The 24,167-nt window shown below is 46.4% G+C and overlaps 1 protein-coding gene and 1 long non-coding RNA gene across 4 annotated transcripts in view; both read left to right on the forward strand.

Moving 5' to 3' along the window:
• The window catches only part of LOC310702832, a 311,903-nt gene extending 293,544 nt beyond the window's left edge, over positions 1–18,359 (forward strand). The window contains exon 2 of the long non-coding RNA XR_014523652.1: positions 18,311–18,359. This is a non-coding gene — a long non-coding RNA (uncharacterized lncRNA). The remainder of the gene's footprint in view (positions 1–18,310) is intronic.
• The window catches only part of TTC7A (tetratricopeptide repeat domain 7A), a 183,744-nt gene extending 159,938 nt beyond the window's left edge, over positions 1–23,806 (forward strand). Inside the window, exons 20-22 of one of the 3 annotated variants that reach the window (XM_083494306.1) lie at positions 16,940–20,065; positions 20,203–21,386; positions 21,592–23,806. In XM_083494306.1, the coding sequence (XP_083350432.1) occupies positions 16,940–17,161 (222 nt within the window). In that variant the 3' untranslated portion in view covers positions 17,162–20,065; positions 20,203–21,386; positions 21,592–23,806. Of the gene's footprint in view, positions 1–16,939; positions 21,387–21,591 lie in introns of all 3 variants that reach the window. The other 2 variants (XM_083494307.1, XM_083494305.1) reach the window with 2 other exon arrangements.
• Positions 23,807–24,167: the final 361 nt, after the last annotated feature.

A 24,167-nucleotide genomic window follows, 5' to 3' on the forward strand; every position in this document is an offset into this window, starting at 1 on the left:
GAGGGCACAAGGAGAAGGGGGACGGCAGAGGACGAGATGGTTGGACAGTGTTCTCAAAGCTACCAGCATGAGTTTGACCAAACTGTGGGAGGCAGTGGAAGACAGGAGTGCCTGGCGTGCTCTGGTCCATGGGGTCATGAAGAGTCGGACACGACTAAGCAACTAAACAACAACAATTGAAAAAGAAGTTGGATGCCACCCCCACTCTCTGTTGAGCCGCAGTAATATGACAGAGGGTTCCATGAGCTCCCCCAGGGTCTGCTCTCCTTTGGAGAATTGAGACAGGGTGGAGACTGTCGTAGCTTTAAGAAATATGGTGTATTCACCTATGTACATCTTCAGTCTGCATGGAGGGAGTCCAGATCTTACAGCAAGGTCCTTTCAAGAGGTATTTGTCCCCCACAGCAGTGCAGCCTTTTGTCATGTTATTGCCTCTATCCCAGGTGAGCCGCTGGCTTGGAAAGAAAGCGTAGCCTGTACTTTTCCATTAGCCTCCAATCTTCCCTTCAGTACCACCAAATAACCAAAATCCTACCATTTATTAATTTATTACAATTTAAACTCTAACCTCTCATGTCGTGCTTCAACGTACAGTGGTACCTTGGGTTACAAAGACTCCGCTAACCTGGAAGTAGTACCTCGGGTTAAGAACTTTACCTCAGTATGAGAACAGAGTTGGTGCGCCAGTGGTGCAGCGGCAATGGGAGGCCCCATTAGCTAAAGTGGTACCTCAGGTTAAGAACAGTTTCAGGTTAAGGACAGACCTCCGGAACAAATTAAGTTCGTAACCAGAGGTAGCACTGTACTTCGCTTTTCCTCTGCGTTCCCCTGCACAGCAGCTCAGCAACTGAGAAGTAGCAACATTTCTTACCGCCACTCAAGAATGCAAAAGTGCATTCCACAGTGCTTATTTTCTTCTTATGTCAACTGAAAGTGTGCTCATCTCAGTGGCAGTTCAAGGCCCGGCTGTGCTTCGCTAGAAGGCTAGCACCAACCCTCCTGCAAATGTTCAGCGGCGGAATTAAGCCGTAGCTGCCTTGTTACCATTGAAGGCGCAGCTGATTGAGATGTCCTGGTGCATAGATCAATGCGGTGTGCTCGGTGCCATGTGCCTGACAGCTTCCCTGCCTCTGTGGTAGCGAAGGTAACTAAACGAATTAATCAAAGGCCTCATTAAATAGCAAAGGCTTACAGTCTCCCCCGGGGATCATCAGATGTAGACTCAGAGAGAGAGAGAGAGAAAGAAAGGTTCCTTGCTGGGAATTCCTTGACAACAGTTTTGATGGGAAATGAGTAACAAATTGAATGTAGAATAACAGTGTTTCTGAGCCACTCCGGAAGTCTGTATGGCTGATCAGGCCACATAATCCGCTCCGGAATCCAGCTAGTGGAGTGGATTCTTAGAAAAACTTTGATTTGATTTCATTTTATTTTTCTGAAGTACTGCTTAAAATATACTGGAGAGGAGATTCAAGCCAGCTTCAAGGCTGCTCAAGATTCACAAGTCCTATGAACAGATGCCCGAATCTATCACACTGTGAAGTCATTTAACTGAAAGTGGTCAGTACTTCCGCAGGAGTATAATTCCAAACATGCTGCATGAAAAGTCATGCTAACGGAACAGGCTTCAGACCTTGCAATGTCCCTACAAAAGATCTGGGCTGTGGATCCTGTTGTTCAGTGACTGGTCTTCTTCCCTTGCATAATTATTGGTGGTGGTTGGGAACCACCCATGGCTGCAGAAAGAGAGGAAGATCCTTTCACCGTGGTGAGGGGTGCTTTTTTGGTGAAGGGGCTGGGCAAGGGGCAGGTATCATCACCGGATTGAGGCAAGGCACACACTGTTTTGTGAGACTGGCAGCCAGATCTGCTCTTCACTCTCAGCGGGCTATTAATACAGCATAGCTTATGGCTGGGCAGCATCCTAGCTGCAAAGAACAAAGGAATCCCAGGAGCAATGGCAGAGCAGTTCTGCAAATTAGTTTCCGTATGCTTGAGGTGTTGTGCCTGCAGAAATAGGCACAATGACAGGCTCACCGCATCTGAATGCAGGATGAAGTGTCTGTCTTTACTAATTGGCTTTGGTTCATTTTATCCTGATCATGAAACATTTCTATCTATCTGTCTGAATTCTGGCACGAATCTATTCTTCCATTGCATTTTCTAAAAGTGCCTTTATATGTCTATATCTATCCATCTATATATCCCTGTCTAAATATCTAATTATGTATATAGAATTGAAGTTTGAGTTGTAACGCCGAAATCATTTTTATAAGGTGCAAAAGGGACTGGAGAGGTAAAATAATTTAGGGCTATTTCCAAATTTTTCTGGCATTCCAGCTTCCTCATCGTACTAGCCATGTCTTTTCTGACTGACACTTTCTTCCTGATTTCATTTAATCTATGCCCACCCCCACCGCCACCCAAGACTGCATCAACAATAACGTTAGAAACTACAGTAGTTGAACTCACTTGTGTCCAGAGACATGATCCCTCCGTGGCATTTCTCTGCAACTTTCTCACCCCCAAGGATGCTCAAATAAAGAGAGAGGGTGAGAGAACTGTTCTGACCGATTAGCTGATTCGAGAAGCAAACATTTAAAACTCAGATCTTCCTACCACTGCACAGCGAATGAAATCCCTGTTTCGAACGCTAGCCAAGGAGATTGTGCCGCAGGTGTTTAGGGTGTGTTGAATTTTCAAATTCCAAATTCCAAAAATGAGGGGTGCTAAAAAGTTGTAACATAACTTGGGAATTCAAAATATATTATTTAGTTTTGCTTGGTAAGTAAAACATGTGCAAAATTGCATAAAAATCATTACAAATTATTGCCAAGTACTTGCAATTGTAGTACAGTGGTACCTTGGATTAAGAACTTAATTCATTCCGGAGGTCCATTCTTAACCTGAAACTGTTCTTAACCTGAAACACCACTTTAGCTAATGGGGCCTCCCGCTGCTGCCGCCACGCTGCTGCCACGCGATTTCTGTTCTCATCCTGAAGCAAAGTTCTTAACCCGAGGTACTATTTCTGGGTTAGCGGAGTATGTACCCTGAAGCACCTGTAACCCAAGATACCACTGTAATAGTTGTTGTTGTTATGGCATTACCTGACATTTTCAGAAGGTCAAGTTAAAATTCTTTCGTTTTTCCAAAAGCAGTTTATGTGCTTCTTCATCAAACATAGACTTGCCAAGCTAATGGTTGTCCAATCACAAAAATAATAGCAGATTTGAATTCCTCATGCCTACAAACATATTTTTAAGACCCCTCACTGAAGAAACTAGAACTTGAGGTTGGGCATTTTTCTCTGCATTCCACCTCATATTTATACTTCCCAGGTTGTAAATACAACTGAACGATTAATTTATCTTGTAACAAATCTTGAGCATATGCACAGAATTAAATGCAAATGCATAGCAGACCTTTTCCGCTATGAAAATACAGGTTGTACAGTTGTTGTTGACAAGACAGTTTGATACATCTGAGTTTGTTCCATCTTGGAATTATGGTCACGCCATAAATCTACCTCTCTGTGGGTGACTTGTATCCAGTTCTGTTGTGTGTGGGCCTTTCCCAAAGAAATCGTATACTGTACCTGAATTTTATAGGAACCACTCCTTCTAACAGCGAACTATAGCTGCTGAGTGCCTTCAGGACAGAGAAAATAAGAGGGGAGTTTCAGTGTGCTTCAGGGATCAGGGATTGTGTGATGTTAGTCCCAATCTCAGTATTGAGATTTTTCTTCTTCCTGCATTGTAAAACTTGAGGAGGGATGGGCACATGACTGCCTAGGTCTTCATGGATGCTTTCCTCACTCATTTGCACATGACCCCATAGGCCACAGCATATGGCCGCAGCATGTTCATCAGGCCATTCTAAGCAATGAAATTTCTCCCTTGAGCCACTGCACCATCTGATGATGCTTCCTGGCCGAATTCTCGGCGGTTCACCTGCTTCACGCTATTGTGCTGCAGGCACATGGCATATGTGAGAGCAAAAATCCCGGGGGGGGGGGCACCGAGAGAGGCCGGGGAAGGGGAAAGAGTCAGGATACAGAATCAGAGAACACCAATCGCTCTTGCTTTGCTCAAATCTCCCCTTTTTGGTTCCTAAAACTTAAATGGACATTCTGTGCCCATTGGCAAACCGATCCTCCTCGCCCTTCAAAAGCTGGCAACCTTGAGGCTTGAATAAAAAGAAAAGCTGTGTGCAATACGCTAAATTAACTGCAAAACCCACCAGCAGTGTATCGTATTTAGCTACTAACACACAGGTCCCACCAAAGCACCTCAATTCAACATTACTGTAAATGCTCTTGTGCTTCTCTCCCCTCTGCTTATTGCGCCAACCCCATGCTGAAATTTGCGGTCTGGTTTATCTTCATTTAACATGAAGCGTGAAGCGGGAATGGGTGGTGAAATATACTCAGAGTCAGAGAGTGGATTTCATGCTCTTTATTCAGCTCATAGTGGTGAGGAGGAATGGAAGTTCCCCCATAATGTCTGCTTTATATATATTATTTACACAATGGGCCCCACGTGATTGGCTAATTCCGGGATTCACCTGTAGGCCAATCAGGTTGTGGATTCACTTCCGCCTGGAGCTGAATTGGGTGGCTCCTGTGGACCAATCAGACTGCTGCATTCTGGACCCTATTGTTCTAGGACCAATCAGACTGTTGCATTCTGAATCCTATTGTTCTAGGACCAATCAGACTGCTGCATTCTGAATCCTATTGTTCTAGGACCAATCAGACTGCTGCCTTTTGGATCCTATTCAACTCAGTACATAACAGGTGGCAACCTAGGGAACATGTTTAACTGGAAGTGTCCAGGGCAGCGAGGGGCTGGAGAGAAGCTTCTGCTTTCTGAAGGGCATTCTCTGCATTCCCACTGAAGACTGGAACTCAAAATACACATTTGCTCTGAAATTCTCTATTGCACTGCAGAGACCAAGCATCTATGGTACTTGTCCCTTTGCTTGCTTGTGGTTAGGAGCAGGGCCGGAGCTGGAGAGGGGGCGGCACAAATAATAGAATGGAATGGAGTGGAATGAGCAGTGGCCCAACTGCCTGCTGCATCCAAGGCAAATGCACATCACCATAGACAGTACCCTGGCAGTCCTAAATGGGAATTGCAAGAATATTGTTTGGATGATTCATTCAGTTCCCCACTGGCTCCACCAGGCTTCTGTTCAGTTAGCTCACAGGCCTGGACAAGAATCCCAAGAATGTTCCTGTATTTCTAATATCTCAAAATATTTTTATTTTAAAAAGCCAACTCCTTAGGGAGCAGTGACCTTTCAGACAGGCTTTGAACGGAATCCAAATGCAAGGGAATTAAAACTGGGGTCAGGGGAAAAACTCCTCTTGTTCCAGGGCAACCAGGTCATTTGGATCCAGCAGCAGAATGGTGTATCCTGGCTGCACACAGTAAAATTATTATTCAGTAGGATCAACAGCTATAATCTAGCTAAGGATACTCTTTAAATAATAATAATAATAATAATAATAATAATAATAATAATAATAATTATAATTATAATTATAATTATTTATTATTTATACCCTGCCCATCTGGCTGGGCTTCCCCAGCCACTCTGGGTGGCTTCCAACAAAATATTAAAATCCAGTAATGCATCACATTAAAAGCTTCCCTAAACAGGGCTGCCTTCAGATGTCTTCTAAAAGTCTGGTAGTTGTTGTTCTCTTTGACATCTGGTGGGAGGGCGTTCCACAGGGTGGGTGCCACTACCGAGAAGGCCCTTTGCCTGGTTCCCAGTAACTTGGCTTCTCGCAGTGAGGAAACTGCCAGAAGGCCCTCAGCGCTGGACCTCGGTGTCCAGGTAGAACGATGGAGGTGGAGACGCTCCTTCAGATATTTGTAGTTATAGCGTTGCACGTTGTCCCAGTTGGTTTTAATCATTACTGGAATCAAATAGTCAAGCTGTTTCTAGGCTGCGCCTCTTTTGGCTGTAGGTCTGGGAGGGTAGAATTTGTCAGAGGAAAGGTTCGGCCTAGCCACTACCGCCTGCAACCTGAAGTGGTACAGTCCATTCTGCTGATTGTGAAAAGTGGTCCATAGTTCACTTGGAGGGGAACCAAGAGTTTGGTGCCCTCTCCATCATTGGGAACAGACTCCCATTTGGAGAAGCATGTTTCTCCAAGCGCATGTGGAATGCCCTCCCACCAGAAGTCAAGGAAATAAACAACTACCTGACTTTTGGAAGAACTTTAGGGAAGTTTTTAATGTTTGATATTTTACTGCGTTTTTAATATCCTGTTGGAAGCCGCCCAGAGTGGCTTGGGAAACCCAGCCAGATGGGCGGAGTATAATTTATTATTATTATTATTATTATTATTATTATTATTATTATTATTAATTACATCCATCTTGTTGGAGGAGAGAGTCTCATAAGGAAGCACTAGGAGGAGCATGACCAGGTATCAAGGTGACTTCACAGCTTTTGTGTGGTCTCAGACCCTGATGCCGTTATTGAACTCAGACATGTCATTGGCAGCCTGTACCTTTGATCTGGCCTGAATTGGTGTAAGCCTTGAATTAAGCTCTCTTTCTTATGCATCGTTGTCGCCTCTAGGATGGGAGCCAGGACATGGGCAGTTCTACCTTAGCATAGACCTGTCCTTAAGTAAAGTTGCCTATTCTGTTGCTGCACTGCTATTATAGAACTGCCTCCCGCTTGCAGCTACACCTCTTGGTATCTCTACCCTTGGAAACTGGCAGCTGAGCCTGTGAACTTATTTCACTCAGTTGTAGTGGAAGATAGCTCTAGGTGGGTCAGTGATGCTAGTGATGCAGGACATTTGCTCATTTTGCAGCCATCATTTGGAGGTTTCTAAGCAGAGGTTGGGTGGCCATTTGTCAGGGATGCTTTAGTCTCCCTGGTCCTGAATGGGGTAACTGTGCCCCTGAAGGACCAAGTGTGCAGCCTGGGAGTCATTCTGGACTCACAGCTGTCCATAGAGGCACAGGTCAAGTACCAGCTCCATCTGGTACTCAGGCTGAGACCCTACCTTCCCGCGGACTGTCTCGCCAGAGTGGTGCATGCTCTAGTTATCTCCTGCTTGGACTACTGCAATGCGCTCTATGTGGGGCTACGTTTGAAGGTGACATGGAAACTACAACTAATCCAGAATGCGGCAGCTAGACTGGTGACTGGGAGCAGCCGCCGAGACCATATAACACCGGTCTTGAAAGACCTACACTGGCTCCCAGTACGTTTCCGAGCACAATTCAAAGTGTTGGTGTTGACCTTTAAAGCCCTAAACGGCCTCAGTCCAGGATACCTGAAGAAGCGCCTCCACCCCATCATTCTGCCTGGACACTGAGGTCCAGCGCCGAGGGCCTTCTGGTGGTTACCCCGCTGCGAGAAGCCAGGTTACAGGGAACCAGGCACGGGGCCTTCTCGGTAGTGGCACCCGCCCTGTGGAACGCCCTCCCACCAGATTTCCAAGAGAACAACAACTACCAGACTTTTAGAAGACATCTGAAGGCAGCCCTGTTTAGGGAAGCTTTTAATGTTTAATAGGTTTTTGTATTTTAGTGTTTTGTTGGAAGCCGCCCAGAGTGGCTGGGGATGGCGGGGTATAAATAAATTATTATTATTATTAGTTGAGATAACTGCATTGCAGGGCGTTGGACTAGACGACTCTTGGAGTCTCTTCCAGCTCTGCAATTCTGTGATTCCAAGCGATGAGCATGCATGTGCTATGACATTAACCACTTGCAATTTTGTAGAGGTGAGCTCAGGAGCTACTAGGATTTATGCGCATCAGTGAACTTTACAGTGAAATACGTTACAGCTCTCTAATATCATAATGTTGTAGGTAGTGGGGCCTTCCATCCCATCAAGGAGCATGCAATATTTATAGGAAGTTTTTAATTCTTTATCTTCGCTTTGACTTCACACACACGCCCTCTCTCATCCTTTCTCTTTTCAGCATGTAATAGAAAATAACAGAGCTATATATAATTCAGGAATGCCTCTTGATGCATAAAGGGTTATGATTTATGAATCATTTCAGGTTAAGGAAAGATAAAGAAGTGCTCCCCAAAGGACAGGAGACACGGCAGAGCCAGGGCCCCCAAAGGTTGATGCATTCTTGGTTACATCTTTCTGCATTTTCTAGTAGCTGCTTACAGCAGCGCGGCCTGTGTGAAGGAGCTGACTGGCTGTAAATTATATGGATGATGTCATTAATAATAGGCGAAAGAAATGAGGTTGCAGAGAGCAGAAAACTCTCGAGCAAAATGAACACATACCCCGCAGTATCAAATCCAGTCCCTTGGCTAGGAATGGGCTGTTGGATCAATCCATCAACCTCTGATGGATTATTTAGAAGGATTGGGTCTGGCATCTCTTTTGCTGTGCGTGTGTGCCAGTATCCATACATAGCAGAGCTATATCTCAACGCAGCTCCTGCCTTGGAAGTATCTTCAGGGTTGAAGATGCATGTCCAAAGAACAGTTCCCACAGAAAATGTCCTTGCATAGACAAAAGAACCTCAGCCTTCAGCTGCTTCTTGAAACTTCTCCTCTGTTCTTCTCTTGTTTCTGGAACAAATGATTCTCTCACACACAGAGAGAGAATAATATCCAACATGGGCAACTTGTGGCCTTCAAACCAAATTCATGCAGGGGAAATCAGGGGTAGAAGGGGGTGGCAGAAAGAGAGAGAAATTTGTTGTTGTTTAGTCGTGTCCAACTCTTCATGACCCCATGGACCAGAGCACGCCAGGCACTCCTGTCTTCCACTGCCTCCCGCAGTTTGGTCAAACTCATGCTGGTAGCTTCGAGAACACTGTCCAACCATCTCGTCCTCTGTCGTCCCTTCTCCTTGTGCCCTCCATCTTTCCCAACATCAAGGTCTTTCCCAGGGAGTCTTCTCTTCTCATGAGCTGGCCAAAGTATTGGAGCCTCAGCTTCACTATCTGTCCTTCCAGTGAGCACTCAGGGCTGATTTCCTTAAGAATGGATAGGTTTCATCTTCTTGAGGGAAATAAAGAAAAGGGGCTGCCCAGGAGAAAGAGATAAGCAGGTTGGTGCCCACTTTGGGCTTCAACCCCCACCACTTTGGGTTTGGGCTCCACCCACCACTGGTATGTGGCCCTCAACAGATTACCCTTGGGGGAATGTGGCCCTCGAAAGAAAAAGGTTTCCCACGCCTCTTCCAGGCCTTTGTGTGCATCTTCATTGGTGCAAGAGACACTTCTCTGTGGACTGCGGACTGGATGCTACATGGGCTGGGTGTATGGTGGAAGTTGCCTTATATCAGGCTGTTTGCCAGTCTAGGCCAGTATTGCCTGCTCAGACTGGCAGCAGATCTCCGGGATCTTAGAGAGAGATCTATGGCACCATCTGCTGCCTAAGCTTTTTTAGCTGGAGATACCAAGGATTGGACCTGGGACCTTCTGTGGGCAGCACATGTGCTTCAGCACTAAGCTAGGGTCCCTCTCCCCATGTTCAGCCACATGTTCAGTGCCAATGTCATGCACTGATTGGGAAATACTTGTATGATGAGTCCCATCCACGTGGCTGTATCATTCTCATTCAGTCATATAGAATTGCACTGTTTCTCCTAATGGAGAACAGGAAGATTGTGCAGAAGTGATAGGAATTATTTGCAGCTGTCTTGACTGCAGAAGATATAGGGCAGGTCCTGCTGCCTAATTTTTTATGAAGGGAGGGTGGAGGATAGTTCTAGGCCCTGTTAACAAATAGTACCATTATTAATATTACCACTCTGTTCTGACTTGCTCAGAATACTGTGGAATACCTGGAATACTGTGGCCAGTTCTGAGCACCACAGTTTAAGAAGGATATTGACAAGCTGGAACGTGTGCAGAGGAAGGCAACTAGGGTGATCAAGGGTCTAGAAGCCAAGCCTTATGAGGAACGGTTGAAGGAGCTGGGTATGTTTAGCCTGGGAAAGAGGTGACTGAGAGGAGATACGGTAGCCAACTTCAAATATCTCAAGGGCTCTCACATGGAAGATGGAGCAAGCTTGTTTTCTCCTGCTCCGGAGGGTACGGCTCGAATCGAAACAATGGGGTCAAGTTACAAGAAAGGAGATTCCAACTGAAACAGCAGGAAGAACTTTCTGACAGTAAGAGCTGTTTGGCAATGGGACAGATTTCCTCAGGAAATGGGAGACTCTACTTCATGGAGGTTCTTGAGCAGAAGTTGGATGGTCATCTGTCATGGATGCTTGAAGTTGAGATACCTGCATTGCAGTGGGCTAAACTAGATGACCCTTTGAGTCCCTTCCAACTGTTGCAATTCTATGATTATATGGAATTAAAAACAAACTGGGTCCATATAGTGAGTGGTGGAACCTGAGGAAGGAGGCCTGGCCGAGGGAGAATTGCAGGGCCACATAAAGAGACCTGAGGGGACTCATTCATCACCACCCCACCAAGCCTGAGATTTCCCACCCTTGTCCTAAGGCCTAGTTTGCTTTATCTGCAGAGATTCCCAGCTCTGCCTCCCAGATTTACCTAGGTATGTGCTGGATGAGCCCTACATTATGCATTGTGTCTCTTTTCCCTCCTGTCATGGGTGATCTCTTTTTTTAAATCATTAATTCAGCTTTTCCTTCTGTACTTGAATTGCCCTGGGCTGGTTCAGCCTGCATTAGAATGCCCTTTTCAGCTGATGCCAGAACAGGCTTCGCTGAGGAGGACAAAGAATTGGGAGAGCTCTTAAAGGGGAAGGGAGATTGAGGAGACAAGAGGGAGGGAAAGGGCACACCATCACTGTGGAGTTTGAAGCCAAGGATTATTGTGGAATTTACTGAATGTGCATGTTTGTGTGCCGTGTAGATGCGGCTGGCTGGTTGATGAAACAGCAGCATGGAAGAGGAGTTGTCTTATTATGAAGCTGTGGAGATGAGAACAGAGATGTGGAAGCCTGTTGTGAATGTGGGAGTGGCAAGCATCCAATCCAGGTGTGCCAAAATAACATGTGGCACAGCCCTTCTGTCATGGACTGGTTGGACGCAGAGGAATTGTGGGAGGAACCACCTGGGGAACCCGCAAGGGAAGAAGGCTCAGAGCCCAAGGAGTGGTAGTGAGACAACAATGAGTGGTCAGAGGGAGAAGACTGGGAGGAGGAAGGGTCAGAAGCTGAAGAGGAAACAGGGCGTAGTGAGCTGGGAGAGGCTGTGACAGAGAGTAGTCCAGAATCAGATGCAGAAGCTGAAGCAGGAGAGGAGGGAGCCCAAGAGGCAGAGATGAGTCCGGCTAGTGAAGAGGCAAGGGTGTCTCCCTCTCCTGCTGCAACAAGCTCCTCTTCCCCCCTTGTCTGGGGTGTGAGAAGAGGGGTATTACATTGGGTGGAGAAAACGCCGTGCTCCTTCTGGGGTAGTTTGACCAGCTTTGGTTCTCACCCTTGTACACCTCCTTCCAGCAACTCCTGCAGCCAAGCTGGTGCTTTCCTTTGGACCAATTCAGGGAGGCTGGGAGAGGGGGTCTTGTTGTCCGGGCAGCCCAGTACCTCCAATACACACTGCCCAGGCTTGCACCCCAGGGGAGGTGACTTTGGCCCTGCTAATGCAGCGGTTTGACTTCACCCCTGAAGGCACACTCCACTGTCTCTTGAGACAGACAAATGCCAACAACAATGCCCCCCCCCTGCCCCGCAGATTGTAGAATCAGTGGACCCCACAACCTCAACCTCCCCCCTGTTGTTGTTGTTGTTATTTGTACCCCGCCCATCTGGCTGGATTTCTTCCAACAAAGATTAAAAATACATTAAAATGTCACACATTAAAAACCCTGGGCAGGGCTGCCTTCAGGTGTCTTCTAAATGTCAGGTAGTTGTTTATCTCTTTGACATCTGATGGGAGGGCGTTCCACAGGGCGGGTGCCACTACCGAGAAGGCCCTCTGCCTGGTTCCCTGTAGCTTTGCTTCTCGCAATGAGGGAACTGCCAGAAGGCCCTCAGCACTGGACCTCAGTGTCCGGGCAGAATGATGGGGATGGAGGTGGAAAAGACAAAAAAGAAAGGCAAGTGCTTTGGAGAAAAGGGGCAGGTGGATAAAGCCATCTCTCAAAACAGTGTTTCCACCTAGCAATCACACACATACAAAGCCTGTCCTGTAGCGCAAAGAACAGGCTGGAGGAAGAAAAAATTTTATTTGGGTAAACAGTGAATTGAAAGGGGCAGGCGCTGCATACAGAAAGTAAATGCAAACAGCATAACAATGCTCCCATCATTCCGGCCTGCCAGCCGGGAGTATGTTTAGTCTCATCTGTCCCAGAACTAAGAAGCCTTGTGGAATCCTGCTGGCCTCACTGAATAAGCATGAGAACAGCCTGAGCATGCAATAAAACACACACACACACACACACACACACACACACACACACACAGCCCTTTGGCATGGGAGGGAGCAGGAAGCACTCTTATTTGTGCTTGACAAAGGCCCCGCTGCAGTCCTTGGCAAAGCTGCCCCTGTGGCAACATCCTCTGCGCCTGAGAGACGGTGGCCCTCAGAGCTGCAGGCTGGCTCTGGGAGACAAGCAGCGCATTGTGCCGCGTCTGTTTTAAATGCGTGGACGAGGCACACCTTTCTGTTCCTTCGCTCGCTGCTCCGCTTCCATTTAGGTCTCGGAGAAAGCAAGGCTGTCTGCAGATCATTCCACGCAGCCCACTGTTAGGCTCCGAGGACGTTCAGCAGGACTGGAAGAAATAAAAAGGCCTCTCTTTCTCCGCTCTGCCTCCAATTCCCCGTTTCTCTTCTCCTGTTTGTCTGAGGCTCCCTGGGAAGGGATCAGAGGCTGGGCTTTTTCTGAAAGGCTGCCTAGGGGCCTGCCTTTTATGCCAATAAATGTTTTATCATCGTTAAGCTTCAAAGGCATTAGCAGTGGGTTCTGTTAACATTTGGCGAAATGAAAGAGAGCAGGAGTCGGAGGGAGGGGGGAGCGGTGGGCTGCCTTTGTGCCCTAGATGGGAGGCTTCCTTTGATTGTCAGGGGGGGCTCCTCCCCCCGTGGGGGCAGATCTGAGTGTTTTTTCCGCTTTATTCCTTCTGCCTACGAAATCATGTCAGAAAGAGCAGGGTGGCTTTCTTTCGCTCCTTTCCTCTTCGTTAAGAACATGGGAAGGAAACTGCCTTCTACTGAGTCAGCCCACTGGTCCATTAGCTCAGTAATGTCTGCACTGGCTGGCAGGGGTCTATCCCAGCCCTAACTGGAGATGCCAGGGATTGAACCATGGACCTTCTGCATCAAAGCAGGTGCTCTACAGATGAGCTACTGCATTTCTCTTTTATGCCTTGTTTTGCATTCCTTGATAGCTAAAAGGGGCCCTAAATGGCCGACTGGTGTTCTTCACACAGCCCACTCTGAGATTTGGGCCCAATGGCAAGTATAATACAGCTCCTTACATTTCTAAAAATCTAGGGGCATGGACATCACTCTTCCTCATTTTACATGGCATACATGAAGACCCATTGTGTTGCCCAGGCATAGGCAAACTCGGCCCTCCAGATGTTTTGGGACTACAATTCCCACCATCGCTAGCTAACAGGACCAGTGGTCAGGGATGATGGGAGTTGTAGTCCCAAAACATCTGGAGGGCCGAGTTTGCCTATACCTGGTGTAGCCTCTCTTTTCTGACAGTATTCATGTTTCAGTTCTCCTTGGAGATTCAGTGTTCTCCATCTTCTTATAACTCAGATGGGTCTGCTTTTATTCTGTTTCTTCATCTTTTAGAATTCCTCATCCTTCCATGTCAATTCTCTGATTTTGTGTGTGTGTGTGTGTGTGTGTGTGTGTGTGTGCGTGCGTGCGCTCACACCTAAAAATATAAAAATGAAAGTAATCAGAAAGTAATACAGAAAACCTTGCCCAACGCAGACAGGGCATCATTTCATATTTCAGCTGCTAGAGGCCAGGTTCTCCAGTAGGTTTAATTGGGTAAATTGATTCAAGTTACAAGAAAAGAGACCCCCAGCTAAACATCAAGAATAACTTTCTGATCATAAGAGCTGTTCAACAGTAGAGCACACTGCCTTGGAAGGTGGTGGGTGCTCCTTCCTTGGAGATTTTTTAAGTAGAGGTTGGGTGGGCATCAGTTATGGATGCTTCAGCTGCCATTCATTCATTGTAGAGGGTTGGGCTAGATGACCCTTGGGTCCCTTTCCACTCTACAGTTCTATGGTTTTATCTCCCATGTAGGGATGCATGAGGCTATATCAGAGTCCAAACACACATTTCAGCCAGGCAAGAACATTCAAGTGAAGAAGGGTCATGATGGAAGTAGCCTGGGGAGTGTTTTGACTGAAGGCCCAATAGAGAGGTTGTAGGGAGTAATGGAATAAAGGACATGAGCAGCGTTTGTGAAATTATGCGTGGTGGAACTGGATAGCGGAAGCCCTTTGCTTCCCCTCTCAAAACACCGGATCATCCTGCAAAACCAAGCAGCAGGCTGGTGATTCAGGACAGACAAAAAGGAAAGCGCTTCTTCGCACAACGCAGAATTCACTTAGGGAACCAAAATGTGCCAATGGGACCTGCTGGCTTAAATTGCTTTAAAAGATGGTTAGACACATTCATGGATAATGAGTCTATCAACAGTTATCCTCCTTGCTGGCTTAATGGATGCTTCCAGTTTAGAGGCATTATGTCACCAGATTCTGGTGGCTGGTGGGCAGTAATGGTGAAGGACAATTTCCTTTCTGCCTGCCAGAGCATCTGTTTGGCTGCTGTGGGAAAGAGGTTGTTGGACCAAGTTGACCCTTAGTCAGATCCAGCAGCCCTCTTCCTTATAGTCTTACGAACACAGCGACATTCTTTTCCAACTTGGGACGTGACTGGATGCAAACAGGAGTTAAGAGACCCTGAGGAATTCACAGGACTCATAATTGACATCCTGAGGCTTTACCTCCCAGAAGATTATATATTGGTCTAAGGAAAATAAATAAAACTCATGTAGAGAAACGAAACAGAAACACCATTCCACCTTGCCCAGAATAACGAGGAGGTGATGCTGTTAATTATTTGCTTTAGAATAAAATAAAAATAAAAACAGGATACTAATTGCTAATCTTCCCTAGATCTCTGCTGATTTCATAAAAATTATTCATGCACCTCAACAAGAGGAGTTTCTATGGAAACCGAGAAACTGAACTTTCATTAGGAAACCTACCAAAAAAAAAAATGCCCAGCTAAAAATGTAAATTGCCCTTTCGCGGGAGGATATATGAATATCCTTCTTTCTCTCCCCAACCCCCTTTCCATTCTGCATCGTGGGCAGATCCCAGCTGGACTCTTACATGGCAACAACATGAAGGCATTGTTTACTGCTTGCCAGACTCTGTGGGGATATGTAAAATTCTGCCAGAGCTCAGCATCTCTCAAGGGGTGGGTTCTTCAGGGAAACAAAGTGTTCAGCGCTATATGTCATACCAGCTTTAGGGAGTCAAAAATACGAAGCTGCAAAAAAATGGAAAACAGAGTTCTTGAGACTGTAATCCTTCAGCCCAATTCTGAGACCCAGGAAGCTATCAGCATTTTTATATCTTGGGCTGCTTTCACAATGGGCATTTACTGTGGAATAACAGGGCATCTGAACAACGCCATGAACAAAACACCCCATGTTTTTTTCTTCCATTCATCATTGAGGTGGGTAAGTTCTGAGCTCAGAAAACCCAGTGGTTTCTTTTATAAAACACACACACACACAATGGAACAGCTGGATGTTTTCCCCAGGTGTAGATGACTTCTTGTGCAGCTATTCTGTCCAGCTGTGGTATAGCTTTTTCCTAAATTGATCTAGCCATTTCAGCTCTTATCTCCACAACCTTTCCCTTTCCAAATTGCATGCCTTTATATCCCTTTCTGTTATCTCCACCCGCCTTTAAAATGCAGTGGGGGAGCAGAATCACACACACACACACACACACACACACACACACACAGGAAACCTGGGAACTGTAGTTTGAGGTTCCTGGGAATTGTAGTTCTGTGAGGGATAAACTACAGCTCCCTGGACACATTTTTTGGGAGGGAGCACTTTAAATGTACGGTATGTACACAGCCATAATCCCCCTGAGAAAGGATTTTGTCCCCCAGTGCCACACCACTATTGCAAGCAGTGGTTTCCTTCCTAGTTTCAGTCAGCAGGAAGGCCAGGCTGGTTTCACTAAGTCCTGAATGCAAAAAGGAGGAGGGGACAGACTGCAGGGGTGAAACTGTGGGTGGCAGGAAGGTTTGGGAGTCCTTGTCACTTTATCCCTGTATATGGTATCCCCCTCTTTCCTTTTTCTTTTACCAAAAGTACACAGAAGTATGATAAACAGAAAAGAAGCGGGGGGAGAAGAAAAACACAGCAGGGAGTTTCTAAATAAATGATAAACTGAGCACAGGTATCATATATGTCCTCCTTTTGCCATTTACCTAAAAAGTTATACAAATTTACAGTTTCTTATGCTTTATTACGCCGACACATTATGGCTGACCTACATCCCATACTGCTGTTACCAGCTGCAACTGGAAAAGGTACCCACCCTGGAGGACTAGATAATAAAAATATGGGGTATAGTTTAAAATGGCACCACTTTTTTAAAGTGGCACATCCTGCCCCACCACTGTGTTTGAAGAAGCAGGCTGTAAGGTGTGATGGACTGGATCAGGCTTCCCCAACCCGGTGCTCTCCAAATGTTTTATTCTGCAACTCCCAACAGCCCCAGACAGCATGTCCAATAGCCAGTGTGTGTGTGTGTGTGTGTGTGTGTGTGTGTGTGTGTGTTGGTCCAAAACATCTGGATGGTTGGAGCAGGATGCTGTTGAAGGATGAGCAAGATGACTCTGCAGAAGGCAACTTCCTATTTTCCTGTCTGGTTCCCTTGCCGGACACACTACTGAACGGCTTGGTTTTATTATGCGCTAACACCGGGTTGCTTTTCCTTGGCAGGGGCTGGTGCTGAACAGGCTCGGGCGGAGAAACTTGGCTCAGAAGGTTCTGCAGGACGCAGTCCAGGTACAGAGCACCAGCCACAAAGCCTGGAACAGCCTTGGAGAAGTGCTTCATGCTCAGGGGAAAAACGAAGCAGCTGTGGAGTGCTTCCTGACGGCTCTGGACCTCGAATCCAGCAGCCCCGTCGTCCCATTCACGGTCATCCCCAGGGAACTGTGATGGCGTAGAATTTCTTCCATGCACATGCGTTCCGTGGAGGTAGTTCCAACAGCACACATATCAAATAAGCAATTTGTTTACAGTGCAATAAATATATATATATACGTGGCTCCTTTTGTTAACCTAGAATTCAGAAACCTTTACCCAGGGAAGTGGCACTATTTCAGGGATAATGCATTTTCCCAACATGCAGATTGCAAGATATATTATTGTTGGTGGGGAAATGCGATTATTTTTCTGGCTGCTGGGGCTGCTGCAATTTGCAGTACTGCCTGGAACTTCCCTTCACCCAAAAACACGGGCCATCCAGAATGCATGGCAGTGCAGAGGGCGCTAGTATACTTTCCTGTTCTTTCTTCAGATTGCAAAAATGGAACATTTGATGGCAGATTGGGGAGTGGGGAGTGTATGTCACACGCCTGGCAGGTCACAGTTTCCTTGGCTGAATCAGCTTGGTGGGTTTTGCAAGCCTAACATAATGCAGTTCTGCGCATATTGTTGGCAACTATTGGATAGTGTCTGTGACATTGCTGATGAGCAATACAAGGCCTTTCCCAAGTCTGCATCATGCTGTCATCTTTACACCACCCCTAAGCAAGAAAAATTGCATGAGCTGTAAAACTAACTAGTATGAAGACTCGGGGTTTGTGTGGGTGGGGGAACCTTGCCAGTTCACTCTTGGCATAAGACTTCTGGGTTGCTTTACTCAGAAAAGGGGAAAGTACTTCTGCAAATCCTGGAGTTTTCCCAACCTGACTGATACCTCCTCCTTGTGCATGGATGGATGCTGGTGTTTTCACTACATAAGCCAGAGATGGCCTGGTGGACCAAATCTTTTATCTCCTACCACCCCGCCAGCCAACGTTGACAGCTGGGCGGGGCCACCCACTTGTCAATCACCTGATGTCACAATGGCGTTCGCCTGACAAGTGGGCAGTCCCGCCGCCTCTCAAAGTTGACCTGCAGGGTGAGAGGAGGAGTCTGCTTCACTGGCGTTTTTCCCCAGAGGGAACATTATGGAGAAGCAGCACCCAGCAGGCTTGAACCCCGGGAATGTCACCAATTGACATATAGGTGTGGTTTGGTGGAGGAAATGGCCTCGGAGGGAGAAATGGACCCCTCCCTACCACGCTGGTGGGACAAGATCAGCCAAGCCTCCGTAGGTTTCTCATTCCTGATACAAACAATGGCCCCCACCTCTGAACATTGGGAATAGAGGGGGTGATAGTTTCAGTAAAGTTTAGGACTGCGGCCTTGTTCATGGCTTTGCTCCTCTCGCTTTAATAGCAATTTTCCTGATACACTAAAATGGGAAGCCTTTCCCCATCAACAGCACCCTGAAAGGAAGGGCTTCATCTTCTCTTTATGTTTGTCAGACTGTAGTTTACATGACCTAGCCATATTCCTGCATTGAGGAAGATTGGTCTAAACAACCTTCCAGCTCTACAATTCTAGGATTCTATATGGCCCTGCTCCACAGCACCAGCTGCCTTTCTTCCAGATATCAATGCCATCTAAACGAATGGACTAGGCCCAAGCACGGCTTTTATTTTCCAAGGGTGTCTGATGGATTGTGAAGAGGCCTGTTTTAAAAAGTAGGACACGGAGGGGGCACTATACCCCAAGTGCCCATCTCCCCCTCAAAAACCAAGATTTGTTCCGTTCTGAATGTGTGCAATTTTCTGAAGGAATTGTGCAGGTACACAGAACCAAAGAGTTGGAAGGCCGCTTAATCCAACCTCCCTGTGCTCAATGGAGGAGGTTGTAACTACTGCAACACCCCTGATGGATGGCCATCCAGCCTTTGCTTAAACACCGACAGTGAAGGAGAGCCCATCACCTCCTGAGGCAGAATCTGTTCTACGCTCAAACAGCTCATAAGAACATAAGACGAGCCTGTTGGATCAGGCCATTGGCCCACCTAGTCCAGCATCTCGTTCTATTACTGCAAGGAAAGGTTCTTCCACCATTCAGCTGACTTTCCCATTCATTTGTTCTTCCCTCCGGAGGAACAGAGAAGTCTGCTCCATCCTTCAGTAGCAGTCCTTTAATTATTTGGAGGCAGCTATTGTCATGTCTCCCTTTAACCTTGTTTTCTCTAAACATACCCAGCTCTTTCCATCGTTGCTCACAGAACTTAAGTTCCCAAAACCAATTGTCATCCTAGGTTAGAAGTGTTCCGGTTTGTCAATCTCTTCCTTAAAATATGGCGCCCGGAACTCCCCCAGCTTTTCAACAAAGCCTCCAGATTGAGGTTACGCAAAGATATACACACATAGGAAGAGAAATAAAACGGGTCTGCTTTGGCTGCTTACTCTGAAAGAAGCCCATAGGCCTTAATAGGGTTACTCAAGGGACTGTGCTGTCAAAGCACACAGACATTAGGCGCCTCTGTGCTAATGGCATTGAGCCGCAAGACTGAATTTTGGATATCAAAACTAAGGGCCTTCGTCAGTTCACGTTTTCCCTGTTGTTAATATTTGATTCTGTTTTAGGTATTCGTTGCAAGGAAAAATACCTGATCGTATAATTTGACCGAGCTTTGTTTTTTAGTGATTATACTTTAGATAACATTTATGTTTTTAGGATAGGTAGGTAGAATATATATGTCTGTGTTTTACTTTGATGCTGTACATCATAGGACTGTTATCCATCCATCTCTTTATGTGGCATTAGACAGCCATAATTAAGCACTTTGGTAATCTGTTGGCTTCACTGGGAGACTTAAGCATGGGGCTAAGTCCCTTCATTGAAATCAAAACTGTCAAAACATACTGCATCATACCCCTAGGTGGTGGTGGTGGTTTTAATGAGCGTATAAAGTGTTAAATATGTTTATTCATGGAAGTTTCTGCCTAGGGTTCTATATCTGCATTGTTGCCTTAAATCAGGGATGGGGAACCTGTGATCCTCTAGATCAGGTATAGGCAACCTTCAGCCCTCCAGATGTTTTGGCCTACAACTCCCATGATCCCTAGCTAACAGGACCAGTGGTCAGGGGTGATGGGAGTTGTAGTCCAAAAACATCTGGAGGGCCGAAGGTTGCCTATACCTGCTCTAGATGTTGTCATCCAAGAGCATTGTCCATGCCAGTTGGTGCTGATGAGAGTCCCTGCCTTAAATTATTGCACTAGGGCCTAGCAGAGGGAGAAGATGCAGCAGGCGGAAAAGGCGACATTGGCCAGAAAGAGCACTGTTGCAACTAGGCTGGAGGCAGCTCCATTTGGCAGAGCTCTAAAACCTCAGCAGGGCCTTTCATCCAGTCCAGTGATGATGATGATTATGATGATAGGGATGCGGGTGGCGCTGTGGGTTAAACCACAGAGCCTAGGACTTGCCGATCAGAAGGTCGGCAGTTTGAATCCCCGCAACAGGGTGAGCTCCCTTTGCTCGGTCTCTGCTCCTGCCAACCTAGCAGCTCGAAAGCACGTCAAAGTGCAAGTAGATAAATAGGTACCGCTCCGGCGGGAAGGTAAACGGCGTTTCCATGCGCTGGTCTGGTTCACCAGAAGCGGCTTAGTCATGCTGGCCACATGACCCGGAAGCTGTACACCTGTTCCCTTGGCCAAAAAAGCGAGATGAGCGCCGCAACCCCAGAGTCGGCCACGACTGGACCTAATGGTCCTTTACCTAATTATTATTATTATTATTGTTATTTTATATCCCGCCCTCCCCAGCCGAAGCCGGGTTCAGAGTGGCTAACAACAGTAAAAATATCACAGTTTACATAAAATCACAATCAATTAATTGAAATACATTCTAAAATCAATTCATTCTAAAATCAATTCAGAGTCAAATTAATGGCAACCATTGGGTCAGAGTTCTATGAGGAGTACAGAAGGAGGGGGTCAGGCTGTGCCTTGGCCAAAGGCCTGGTGGAACAGCTCTGCCTTGCAGGCCCTGCAGAAAGATGTCAAGTCCCGCAGGGCCCTAGTAGACATGGCAGGGCACAAAGAGGGGCAAGAGACATGAGGGTGCTGTTTTGGAAAGCAGCGGCGCATTTCTTACAATGTTGAGTGGCGTCCTAAGAACACTTCATGTACATGCAGTAGCTGGGCTACTAAAGTCAAGTGAGCATCGCTGAGGAGTAACATAGATGTTCAGCTGCTGTCAAGGAGGGATGTTTGTCAGCAATGGGGAGCTGGTGCGACACATTGAGGGCAAAACGAAAAATCTCCCACAACATTCTGTGAACCCACTGCAGGGTGTTACAATAACCCATGTAGTCCAGTTACAGATAGGTAGCCGTGTTGGTCTGCCATAGTCAAAATAAAAAAATTCCTTCCAGTAGCACCTTAAAGACCAACTAAGTTAGTTCTTGGTATGAGCTTTCGTGTGCATGCACACTTCTTCAGATACACGTGTGTATCTGAAGAAGTGTGCATGCACACGAAAGCTCATACCAAGAACTAACTTAGTTTGCCATGTAGTCCAGCAACATCTAAAGCAGGGTTTCCCAAACTGGGGTCTCCAGCTGTTTTTGGACTACAAGTCCCATCATCCCTAGCTGTTCAGGGATGATGGGAATTGTAGTCCAAAAACAGCGGGAGACCCAGGTTTTTGGGAAACCATGTTCTAGAGCAAGGATAGCTAACACTGGGCCTGGAAGGCCAGATGCATTACCCCAAGCAAGTTTTTTTTCTCCCCACCCTCTCCAACACCCACTAGAATTTGGTGGAAGCTAAAATATATTTTTTAATGTAGACACAGTGATGGGGGCAGCAGAAGGGCTTAAGCCTTTCCACCCAGACCAGTGCCCAGATGGCATTGGCGGTGGCGACTGCCCCTCCCTGGGCACCAGATCAATCGCCAGGTGCCTCAGCTGATTTGCATGGATCACCCAAGGAGGGGAGCTGTGTACCTCTTGTGCGTGAGCATGCGCACAAGAGAGAGCGCATGCATGCAAGACCGTGGGGTGACACTCACTTTTGCCACACTCATCATTGGCATGCGTCCCCCAGGAGATTAGCCGAGAGGAAATGTGTCCCTCTGGCCAAAAGGTTAGCTACCCCCAGTCTAAAGAACGGCAGGTTCCCCAGCCCTGATCTAGAAAAACTGACTACTGCGATATTGTGCTCTAGGAAGTACTGGACCAAATCTCGAGGCACCTCTGTGCAAACAAGAAACAAGTGTTACTGACTCCTTGCAAATGATGAGCATACCCTTTTGTCACCAAAAACTTGCATTGATATACGCATAATCCTTCACCCTATGATGTTGAAGCAGCAATTTCATGCAATATATGTTGTTTGTGGCACAGATGGAGGAAAACATATTATTCCATGTAAATGGTTGTGTTGGCTCTTGATGTTTGCTCTTCCCAGCTCAGGAATCAGAGAGAGGAAACAGGCCTTCAGGGAACTGCTATGCTGGTATTCCAGTGGCCTTGCCAGTCGCTTTTGATCGTTTTGTTGCAATTCACTCACCTAAGCAAGTGCATTTCCCCCCAAAGGCCTTTTGCATTAAACAGTGAAAGAGGATGTGTGCACTTTCAAAGTCCTGTTGCACTATTATCAAAGTTTACACACTCCCACTAACAGATTGAGTTAAAAAATAAAATAAAAAGGGAGAGCGCCCCTTAACTACTTCACTTCTCTCATTCTCAGGGACTAACATCACCTCAGTAGCCTAGACTAGGCTTTTGCAGCCCAAGCGTTAGAAAACGAGGCCACTTTAAGGCCTGTTTTATGCTGTATACGTTAATCATAGTGTAATCATGAAAGTGATGAAGCATCACTGCATATGGTAGTTCAGTGGCATAGCGCCTGCTTTGATTGCACAGCCGAATCTCTGACCCCCAGCAACCTGCCAAAAGGCCCCCTTTTCATTTTTGCACCCCATATTCTGGAGGCGAAAATTGGCATTTCAGTGGGGTGGCAATGTGGAGGGAAGCCCTTGTCTTCGCCAGGCAGCACGCTCATAAATTATGCCACGTGCTCATGTAGTATCATTCCTGGAGTTGGGGAGTGGCAAGCAACCTTGGAATAATGCTTTATGGACCGGGACTTCGGCAAACCTGCATAACCCTGCATTCAGTGCTGCAGAAATCTCAAATGTCACCTTTGTATCCGAGAGTCTCTAAGAGGTGTTACTCACGTACAGCGGAGCAAACCAAATATTTCTCCTATTATATTCCAGTGACTGTTGCTATTTATTAGATTTGCTCATTGTCCTTCTACAGGAAAAATACTATACCTAAAAGGCATGATCAAGCAAAATCTAGTTGCATTTAAATCCCATTGAAAGCAATGAAACTACTACTATTCATGACAAACACAAATCCTGTTGATGTACACTATGTAGGTTTTATTTGAGACTCACTTTTGTTGGGTTACATCTTTTTCCGGAACGGGGTTTAGTTTAGGAGCCTTTGACTGATGTTCATCAGCCATATGGGGGACTAAAGTTCATCCAGTTTCCCCAACGGCTTCAGAATATTCCAAACAAAACTACCGTTTCCCCCTCTTGCAGCCAGCCACCATTCTAAAATGTAGCATCCTCAAGGAAACCGCACACAATATCTGGTTTTATTTGCAAACTAGTTTGTGATGCTGCTGAGATTTGATATGCCTTTTCGTATGAAACGTGATAGCATTGAGTTTCAAATGACTCTCACTAGATGAATAAACAAATTCCATGGAGAAAGATGTGTTGTGTTGTGTGTGCAGTCATTTCCTGCTGCTTGTCGTTCTTTGCAATTCATGCTTGCTGCAAATATCACAAGCTTTCGGGAATCCAATCCTGAGAAAAGCCTCCAGTGAACTCCTGGTTGAAAAAAAACAATTTAAGACATGTCCAGCAATTCATGTGCAATGGAATCGTGAATCTTCAAGGTGGTTTGAGACAGGTGCTGTCTCACAGTGTCCATGACTCAATGCTGAAATTGGATCAGCCCAATTTGCCAATTCAAGTCACATCATCTAATTCCCCCTGGCCCTGACCTGATGGGAAAGTGGTGAGAGTTTGACAGGATGTGCTAAATAGAAATAAACTACATGACCTAAGC

This window comes from Podarcis liolepis, assembly GCF_965112155.1.
Source record: "Podarcis liolepis genome assembly, chromosome: 3".
Taxonomy (NCBI): domain Eukaryota; kingdom Metazoa; phylum Chordata; class Lepidosauria; order Squamata; family Lacertidae; genus Podarcis; species Podarcis liolepis.